Source organism: Cydia splendana, chromosome Z (assembly GCF_910591565.1).
Source record: "Cydia splendana chromosome Z, ilCydSple1.2, whole genome shotgun sequence".
Classification (NCBI taxonomy): domain Eukaryota; kingdom Metazoa; phylum Arthropoda; class Insecta; order Lepidoptera; family Tortricidae; genus Cydia; species Cydia splendana.
Window position 1 is genome coordinate 38,035,920 of NC_085987.1, and position 10,948 is coordinate 38,046,867.

At 35.3% G+C, this 10,948-nt stretch overlaps 1 protein-coding gene across 2 annotated transcripts in view; it reads right to left on the minus strand.

The window, feature by feature from the left end:
* Positions 1 to 10,735, minus strand: part of LOC134803938 (carboxyl-terminal PDZ ligand of neuronal nitric oxide synthase protein) — a 185,427-nt gene extending 174,692 nt beyond the window's left edge. For both annotated transcript variants that reach the window (XM_063776766.1, XM_063776765.1), the window contains exon 1: positions 10,468 to 10,735. In XM_063776766.1, coding sequence (XP_063632836.1) covers positions 10,468 to 10,671 — 204 coding nt within the window. In that variant the 5' untranslated portion in view covers positions 10,672 to 10,735. The remainder of the gene's footprint in view (positions 1 to 10,467) is intronic.
* Positions 10,736 to 10,948: the final 213 nt, after the last annotated feature.

Consider the following 10,948-nt stretch of genomic DNA (forward strand, 5'->3'; position numbering starts at 1 on the left):
TGTATACATTGTGTATTCTAGGGGATGCTAGTTTAACTACAACAACTTAAGAACTTATTATTTAATATTCAATTAAATAATAAGTTTGGTAGGTCCGTCACTTGTACATATTTTTATCGTGCAATAAAGTTTAACTAAATAAAATATTGATAATAATTTAGAAATGCTCGTCTATCCTGTGTTACAAGATGGCTGTCTATCCAATACTTTAGTAAAGTAAAACCCGAAGCTGTCAGGCCCTCATAAAACCAGTTCAGGATCCCAGGATCTACATTTAGCATTCCCATTACTCACCAATTTATATTTGAATAGCGCTTTAAATCGCTCGTATAGTGACAATTAAGCAGAATCGACGGTTCATTCCGAACCATTGGGAGTTAATGTACGTCAGCCTGATGAGGCCTTTTATGAAAATCGTAGTGAATTCTTGGATTACAGTACAGGCCTATACATGGTATAGGTATAATACATCAATTACATTCGTGTTGTTTTTAATAGCTTTTATACCTGTGTACCTATTTCAGTTTAAGGTGGATGTCTAGGGATGGGATGCCGATTATGAGCCAAAAGATGGCGTCAGTGTGCACGAATTGTGGATTTTCACCATTTCTCCCAAAATACAAAGATTCAAAAGATGTGTTGATATGGGCGAAAACTATAAAAAATACTACATCCAAATCGAAACATGTTTAACTCAACAGTGTCTCATTTCGTTATTATCGGAATCCAACTGCAAAATATTGCAATTTCTTGAATTCACGCACACTTACATATAGACCGGGAGATAGTGACACATTTTACTGGGTCATTTGTACCAGTATGGCGGTTCGTCAGGGGTTTAAGCATGTAATAAAGGAAAGAAAATGCTATGACCATAGCGCTGGTACCGGCGGCCCAATCGCGTGGGCGTTAGTCGAACGTGTCGGATAAAATACGAGTGTCGAACGATTTGTTCCACAAATATCCTCGTATTTTCCGATAGTCCATAAAAAAGAAGTAGGCGGTAGCGTAATGCCATACTTCTCCGGTGTGACTTACAGCCCGCCATACTGAGGCGAACACGTTAATTAAAAAAAAACAATTCAACCATTTGTGCCAAGCTAATTTTTGCACAGGTGATCATCGTCGAGCAGCCATTCATGGACATCACCATGCCATACTTTTCGGATGGTTCCAAATGCCCGCCATACCGCCGCAAGGGAGTTAATTTTTTTTTATTGCTAAACGATTTGTACCATCTTGAATTTTTTTTTCAACACTTTCTGTGTGATCATAAATAGAAATCTCATAATGCCATACCTGTAGGAGGTGGCAAATGTGCACAATATTTTTTTTTAATTGTAAGATTTTATTCGTATTTTTGACGATTTGTACCAGTATGGCACAAATTTTTCCTGAAAGTTTAAGTTTTACCGAATATAAATCCAAAATTTCAAAGACGTAGGTGGCGGCAATCTTGTCTTATAACTATATATTATGTTGAATAATATTGTACGGCTACCACCGCTCGAACGATTTCTCGAATCATAGAGATCTCGGCTCATCTTGCTGTAAACCTCCATTCACCATTAAATTACATCAAATCTACCACTGTGTTGCCAGTAAAATGAAATGTTTTATTAATAGTAAATATATTATAGGCGGAAGAATGCACATAAGTAAATAACTTACTACTAATTAAAAATACAATATTTAAATGCTTATTTTAAATAATCAGTCTTCTAAAAAGCTGTCTCATTAATTAATATTGAATTATAACTATTTTGAGGTAGAAAAGTTCGTATTGAATTGGTAATACTTCAGGTCCTTAGAGAATATAACCAACGGAGTGGTCATTAACAGGCGTTCCCCTCTGTCGAAAAAAGGCGGCCAATGGTCAACGACTTGTCAACCATATCTATGGAATGACGTTTATCTGACATGGCTATGTTGGCGTTACGTATACATTTGATGTGCCCCTCCCCCGCAAAAAACGGCAGACTATTTTGTACCTAAAATTATAGACATGGCGTCTCCGTTGGTTATATCCTCTAAGTTCAGGTCTAAACAACATTTGGTATGCCGTTTTAATACAATAACATTATCGTCTTACGATGTGCGTATATTTTTATACCTTAAAACGCAAATTCTATCAGGACGCTTTTCTGAAAATGTTTGAGGAGAAAGAAGAGAGCTTTACTCAACTTGAGGCATTTGTTTGCAGGTAAAATATTTTTACTACCGGCAGCAAATTACAAACATCAATTGTTATAATTAGTGAATTAAACATTCTGTAAATATTTTCAGACTGTACAACCAACGAAAAATTGATGAGGTAAATGAAGTGAGATTTCATCTCTTCATGAAATCGTACAGCATGTCCCACACCGGGCAGGATTTCATGAAGAATGTAAAGAACTTTGACGCTTCTTTACTTCCACCGTGCAAAGCCGAGTTGCGTCAACAATTGATGAGGGTATTGTACATTAGCACTATCTGGTGTAATGCTCACCTCAAATACCCATCTATTGTAAGCCCAGAGGATTGCGGGTGGAAGCTAGTGGACCCAGACCGCTATGATTTCCATTGGTTCGACGGCGACGCCATGCCAGGCACCATAAGCGAGATCGTTATAAACGCAACAAACGATGATGAAGAAAAAGATGAAGAAGAAAAGGATGAAGAAGACGAAGGTAAATATTTAGGAAAATAATTTTATGTTGACGATTTGCGATTGTGTGCTGCGCTTGTTTGAATAAATTAAACAATTTTATAGATACTGATGCAGTAAGCAGCGACGAAGACGACGAAAACGAGTTCGAAAATGCCGGGGATTCCGGTTCAGAGGATGTTTAAAGTCTATAAACTTTTATAATTATTTCGGAATAAATTGCATTAATATTGATATTGCACATAATTTTTTTTCACATGTATACCCTTCACGATATTACAGGTGGGCTATTTATGACGTTGAAGTTTGCATCGTTGGAATGCAACGAATTTATTTTGCTTCGCTAAAGCTCTTTATTTTAATTCAGAATTTAATTGTGAATGATAAAACGATCGATTTTTGCACTCAGAAAAAAATATCGACTCGAAAAATGTGGATAATTAAAAAAAGAACTAAATCGTGAATAAAAATCAATATTTTTCTTGCATTCCAACGTTGCGAACTTCAGCATCATGGGCTACTTCGAAAAATGGTTTCAATATTGTATTGGTTGTCGACATAGAGCGAGTGTGGAAACTCCCAGCCCCCTGGTTACGGTATAGGCTAATTTTTCAACACTAAAAAAACCCTGTAGAAAATAAATTTTTCGAGGGTGGCACCACCTTGGCACTTCACCATAAGTACGGTGTAATTTTCCCAAACGTTTTTTTTCCAACGTTCGTAAATTTAAAATGCCATACTGTAACAATTCGTTCCATTTTTTTAAAATTCATATCTTGCTTGAGTGTGACAATCTTCCGCCCCATGGTAACAGTATGGGATATTTTTTTTTAGGTAGAATTTTACCCAAACGATCCGGATACAAAGATGCCATACTGTAACAAATGATTTTATGTCTTGTACTTTGAAAACCCGTCGAAATATCAACTTTTTCAAGTATGGTGCCCCTTTTTCCCCCTATTAGAAGTATGGCAAATACAATAATGGTCACATTGCATCATCTAATTTCCAAAAATCCAAATGCCATACTGGTACAAATCGTCAAATTTTTTTTTATTTTTTAAGTCTTGGCTTAAGTCTCACAGTCGTCCGCCCCGTAGTTATAATCCGGAATATTTTTTTTTAGGTATAATTGTATCCAATCAAACAGAATATGATGATGCCATGCTGTAAAAAAATATTTTACGTATTGTATAGTCGTATTTTTGAAACGTGTCGATTAAATAAGTTTTTCAAGTATGGCAGCACTTTTTCCCTCTACTATAAGTATGGCAATTATAATAACGGTCACATTTTATCAAATACTCTCCAAAAATTTAAATGCAATACTGGTACAAATCGTTTAGCAAAAAAAAAATTAACTTCCTTGCGGCGGTATGGCGGGCATTTGGAACCGTCCGAAGAGTATGGCATGGTGATGTCCATGAATGGCTGCTCGACGATGATCACCTGTGCAAAAATTAGCTTGGCACAGATGGTTGAATTGTTTTTTTTTAATTAACGTGTTCGCCTCAGTATGGCGGGCTGTAAGTCACACCGGAGAAGTATGGCATTACGCTACCGCCTACTTCTTTTTTATGGACTATCGGAAAATACGAGGATATTTGTGGAACAAATCGTTCAACACTCGTATTTTATCCGACACGTTCGACTAACGCCCACGCGATTGGGCCGCCGGTACCAGCGCTATGGTCATAGCATTTTCTTTCCTTCATTACATGCTTAGACACCTGACGAACCGCCATACTGGTACAAATGACCCAGTAAAATGTGTCACTATCTCCCGGTCTAATATAGTCAGTGTCAAATGTCAGTAGATTTGGAATGTTACAATAAAGTATCCTAGAGGGCGCAGTGCAGCGCATGAAATTTTATTTTTTGTAAAAACAATTTAGAATTTAAAATTTTATTTGTGACATTGACAAATAACTTGGAACCGACTGAAATTTTCAGACGTTAATTGTCATGTGCTTGTGGCACCCACAACATCTGTTTTGAATAAATTTAAGCTAGTGACAATGATTCTGGGTTCAAATCACGACAGTGCTTAATTTTTTTGTTTTTATTTTTATTTTATGAAAAGTTTTATAATTTATATATTGTTATTCTTATTATCAATTGAAAATGACGCTAAATATTTTACCTAAAATTTCCAACCGCTTTTAATGTTAGCTTAGTACTAACGTAACACTACTAAGCTGGCGTGTGAGTCACAGTTTTGGGGAAGTAATGAGAAACAGAAAAAATCAAAATATATTGTTCTTTAAACACAATAAAATATTGTGATTATGATGGGATGCGAACTCGTTTATTTAGGTACCTTATATATTGTTGTACATAATTATAATTATGTTTCCTTACGTTTATACAGCAGTCAGCCTTACTTTCTGTACCTGTCGTAAATATCGTAGTCATTGTTGGTCAGTCCTAAAAACTATACCTAACTAAAGTACATAAGTAAGTATACCTTAACTTAAGTATACCTTTACCTACATTTTATTGAAATTATACATACTTAGTTACCATTTTACATAATCTCCTAATGTTGTTCCATCTAGATAGGATTTTAGAAAATGCAATGCTAAAGGATAATGAAGATAAAGGATAAACGGTAGTTTTATTATTTTATTACAGTTTGCTATCGCAAATAATGAATCTCAAGCAGTTTTATCTCTTACGACTCCGACGGCGTTCTTTGAGGGGTGAGTCGTCGTACTAAATGTATGGGAGGGTTTGAAGTTAATGTATATTTAAATAAGTTATTAATGTTATTTTACTCATTGGGTAACGCACTTTCGATATCAATTTGAAGTTTTCTGATATCTGTTATATTTACGGAATTATAGCCTGGCCACACTTAACGATTATATCCTGTATATATTAAAACTAATTCAGTGTTAAAATAAATACTATTCATTATATTATTATTTAGAAAAACAGTACTTAACCGTTTTAGTTAAGTTTTTAAAATGTTCCTCCAATTTTTCGAGGAAGGCGTTGTCCCCGTTGTCTATGAGAACTAAGAGCCCGACCCGACAAACACGGGGACTACGCCGTCGGAACGTTGGATCTCGGAGGTAAATTTTAAAAACATAATTATACGCGATTAGGTAAGTCCCGTTTAACCAATGATTTTCAGGTAAAACTACTTTTGACTAACATGCTCAGTCAAAAGCAGTTTTGCCTGTTTTTGTCGGTTAAAAGTTCTTTTGACCAGTTCACACTTTTGACTGCGACATACTCAATAGCTAAAAGCCTACATTTGACCATAGTAGACCCGGGCGAAAAATGCCTTCTTATTTAAGTAACCCATCATTACTGTCAAAAATATCAAGTTTGAATTGATTTGAAATATAATTTTTCATTGTCGACTTATTGACATCCAAACGTTGCGAGCATGTTGCCCTTTAAACCATTTGGCAACGTCGCGCGGGGAAATCTTCTAAAAATGTATGTCCTTTTATATTTCGTTATTTATGAATTTATGATTATGAATTTATGACGATTCTTCTACTAATGTTGCAAATTGATTAAATTATCGAGAGAAAAATGCTAATGCAAAGAAAACAAGAAATATCCGTTTCATTTCTCATGCTATGAAAAGAGGGTCATTGTTGTTGTAAAAGGTGTGCAGGAAATGATAAGTTTCTACACTAGAGCAGTTTAGGTTCCAATTCCAAGTACGATTGTATTATTCTTTTTACAATAAGCAATTGAAATTTGGGTATAAATGGATTTGTTATACAATTTCCATTCCGATATTTGACTCCCCATTCCATAAATAACGATACTTTTGGCCAAATTGCTAATTGAAAGTACCTACTCTCAAAAATACCTACTATAAAAATTTATTAAAAAAAACACATGCATTTTACTTTCCTCGTATGCGAAATGAAAAGTAGAGTGTTTTAACTCGGGTGAAAGGCAACATTTTTGAAAAAAATATCATCAAGAAATGATCCCTTGGTTATCAATCTATATACTAATGTTATTGTTATGCACAAGCAGAACATATAGAATCTTGTTTATTTACAAGATGACATTTTTCTCCACATATCTATATATTTTTGAGAAAAATATAGCTAGGTACTTTAGTTTAAAAATCATTGTTACAATAAATATAGGCTTTACCAGAGAGCATTTATATTTCTGCCGAAACGAAAGCAGAATTCACAAGGCTTTTCGGTGGACGACCGTTCCGCGAATGATTGTTTGGACTGACCTTTCTATTAAATGTATAGTTATATAAATGTATTTTATTGTATAATATAATAAGTTAATGTTATATTAAATCTGGGAATGAAATTATATCAGAAAGGAGACTCTTAAATGAGTATACTCGTAACGTCATGCTTTGTGCATTAAATATATCTCCCTCTATTGAGTGAAAATAAAACAAAATACACAGCACGGTGGGCTGGCCTTAGGCCATAACTCAAAAAAACGCATGTGGTATTTTTTGGTTTCCAATGACTGAATATTATTAGCTAATAAGTGTACTTTTATCAGGTATAAATAGATCCCGCATAGCTAATTACTTTCATTCTCTAATAATCCTTGAAGTTAACGCAACTCCCGGTTGTACGCGTTCTCTTATCAAATGCTCATTAAGTGAACGTCATTAGTAGTGAATTCCTGAGGCAATAGTAATTTTAGTGATTATTATTAATATGGAGCTTAAAGAATCAGGTATGTTGTTTCATTTCATATACAAAGTATAACTTTTTCATTAAAAGTATATTTATAATAATAGGTCTACGAGGTAACAAAAAGTCATACAAACAGGATTAGAATATTTTGTTTACTTAAACTTCTAGTTATGTTCCCAATGAATTCTAACATTGAAAGTAGTATTATTTTGAAGCTTGATATCTCTAAATTAAGGGCCATAAAAGATTATATGCAGACGCCTGCGCGTTTGATAGTTAAAAGACTGCTACGCTTGGGTAAGCGAACGCGTAGCAGCTCTACGAAAATATTACGAATGACAATTCACCCTTTTTTAGGGTTCCGTACCCAAAGGGTAAAACGGGACCCTATTACTAAGACTCCGCTGTCCGTCCGTCTGTCTGTCACCAGGCTGTATCTCACGAACCGTGATAGCTAGACAGTTGAAATTTTCACAGATGATGTATTTCTGTTGCCGCTATAACAACAAATACTAAAAACAGAATAAAATAAAGATTTAAGTGGGGCTCCCATACAACAAACGTGCTTTTTGACCGAAGTTAAGCAACGTCGGGCGGGGTCAGTAGTTGGATGGGTGACCGTTTTTTTTTTGCCGTTTTTTGAATTATGGTACGGAACCCTTCGTGCGCGAGTCCGACTCGCACTTGCCCGGTTTTTCTTTCTTTTTTCAGGTGATGTGTAGGTCGAATCTTTTACAAAGGGATTTTTATTTAACTTAGTAGTTCAGATACAGAAGGATGTTGTCAAGTGCTTAAAAAAATTAGTAGGAATGTTGCCAGATGTAGAAAACGTAGATACAAGTGATTTGGATAACATAATAAAGTACTTACATTGGTAGTAGACTTGTAATTTATTGGAAACCATCTTTGCGAAATCAGTGTATAGTTCTTAAGAAACATTCGAACTGGTTAAGTGAGAAGCAAAGTGATAATTTTCCAATAAAAATAAGGTGACTGAAAAGACGTTAAATATTGAATTGGGACAACCGTCATCATCGGGCAATTCGGAACCCTCTACTTCAGCCGGATGGCCAAAAAAAGGACTTTTCGGCTTGTAGTAAGCGGTCAAAACGCAGAAGGTTAGCAGCACTAGCATCCTTGGATGCATCAGCAGTCAACAACCTGACGAATATTAGCTAATTTAGAGACCAATCAAATCCTTACGATGCATGTGCTATCTCTTCTCACAGAAGCTATACTAACAAAACACCAATATTTGTTACTACGTACTTTTATACATTTTCGAGTTTATCCTGTTTTACCTTCGTTTGGTAAAGTAATTGTGTGCGCGCACATAGACGAATACGAATATCTTAAATAATTTTCTAGTAAATTCGGACCCTATGATTACGGGCCGTAGGAAACTACCAAAAACAAAAAATCAATAGTTGTCACAATGTGTACTTATTTAACTAGATGTTTAAAATACATTTTAGATGAATCTAAAATATAAGTTGATCTAGGTTAGTTTTTTAAGATGACTGACACGTGACGTGAAATATTTTTCGTTGCATAATTTGTACGATATTAGCATCTCTGTAAATATATATTTTTTAATTTTAAATATATATTTTTACAATATAATTGATAAAAACTATTTGTTTTATTATATTATTCAAGAATATGTTGTAATTTATTCTTTAATTCTATTTTTATAAGGCTTTAAAATTGTACGTATTTTGCATATTTTTTTGTTATCAGTTAGATTTTTTTTATGCTAAAATATACAAAGTAGAACTATTTATTACTACTTTTTTACTAGATATTTAAACAACTAACACGGACATATTTTTATTTTGAGAGTATCTTTGATACTTTCGGAGAAATTGATTTTTGACCCTCTCTCCATACAAGCCGAGCCACCGTGCACAGGTAATCTGTGTTGCGGTTTTAAAGTGCCATCTGTTACACCTTTGATAAATTAAAAATGATTGCTTGTCAAATGAAGTCGCCATGTTAGAATTACACCCAGATAAGCATCACTCACACAAACAAGCAATGGGGCAAAATTTTACCAATATTCAAAGGCTTTTTTCTTAATAATATTAATCAAAATCTAGTATTTTTTTACGTTACGCGAAGACAGAAATATATATACTTACTACCCAAACATTACATATACAAGTGAAGAAACCCTATATAATAGGAGCTATGGTGCCAAGAAAGTTTGTATGAAATTCGAGCAAGCAGAACCACCTTAACGCATTCACTGCCAACGTTTTCGTAGCGCTACACGCGTAGCTGATTCTAGGTTTTCCCGCTTTATAGAGGAAATGGACTAAATAAACTAGTGACTTTGTGAGCTGAAGACCTCGCGATAAGCTTAGAAAATGTAAAAGTGAATAATTCTTTGAACTATATACTAGTAGTGATAGTCTAATCGTAATAATGAAAATTCTTCTTGATATCAGTAGATAACGACAATAATGCCTTTCCTGGGCATCTTAAATGAAAGCATGTTAATTATATTCAGGGAAATATGTGCATTATTAATGAGATTCCTTTATGCGAGGTGTGCGGTGTCCCACAAGGCAATATCTATGTAATTTCCATATACCTACACCTACACTGCTAATTAGTTTATGGTAAGACCCAATTTCACCAAACTGGAGTGAAGACTTAATCCAAGATCAAACATCAGTATGATACGCGCTAATCTTGGTAGTTTAAGACGTAAATGTGACCAAGGTGGATAATTAAGGTTGCAAAAGCTTGATAGGCAAATCGTTTTGTCGACATTGTTATTAGCATCATGGAGCATTTAGTTAAAACTTTTAAGCTTATGACATGAGTGAATTGATATTCAGATTCTGATGTAAAAGCAACTTGTTAAGACCGAATAGTCCCAAAATACAGGGGTTCATGAGATCACTGGCATTAATTCCCAAGAAACTTATGCCATATTTCATCCGATCACGGCCAGCTCAAGGGTATAAGAATAAACAGTAAATATTTCTATAATCTATGGCGCAACACAGTTGATAGTAGCAGAATAGTTGAATCTGTAGGGCTAAGATGGTAGATTTTTTATCATCTGTCATCATGCCTGTCACGTTCTAACAAGTATGTAAGTGCGAAAGTGATAAATACGACCATGATAGCGCCGCAGAGCACGTGGAAGTTACATACCTTGGCTTGGAACTTGATGCCGTAGGTGAAGGCCTCGTCCGGGTGCAGAGGGATGCGGGTGTCGTACTCGTCGTTCGGCACCGGGTTGTACTGCTTGGTGGACGGCATCTTGCGGCCCCACTTGAGCAGCTTCATGGGCACGCGCTTCCAGCCGCGGGCCTTGATCACTAGCACGCACCGACCTTTACTACTTTTCTTAAACATCGAGGCGCATTCTCCTCCGATCCCAGGGAAATTAACTTTCGGCCTAAGGGACCTGCAACAAAAACAGAACAGTCACTTAAATGAGCTAGTCATGCCAACGATATACAGTAAGTTAGGAGGGTCTCGTCAGCGTCGTCCTAAGTAGTCCATTGTTGGAATTTAAACTTCGTAGGCAGAAACAATACTAACAGATCTGCGTCGTGACAATCGATTAATCCTATTAGGTACATTTCAGTGACAAGGCTTAAGTAAATTCCTTTTTACTGCGTTGAATGGC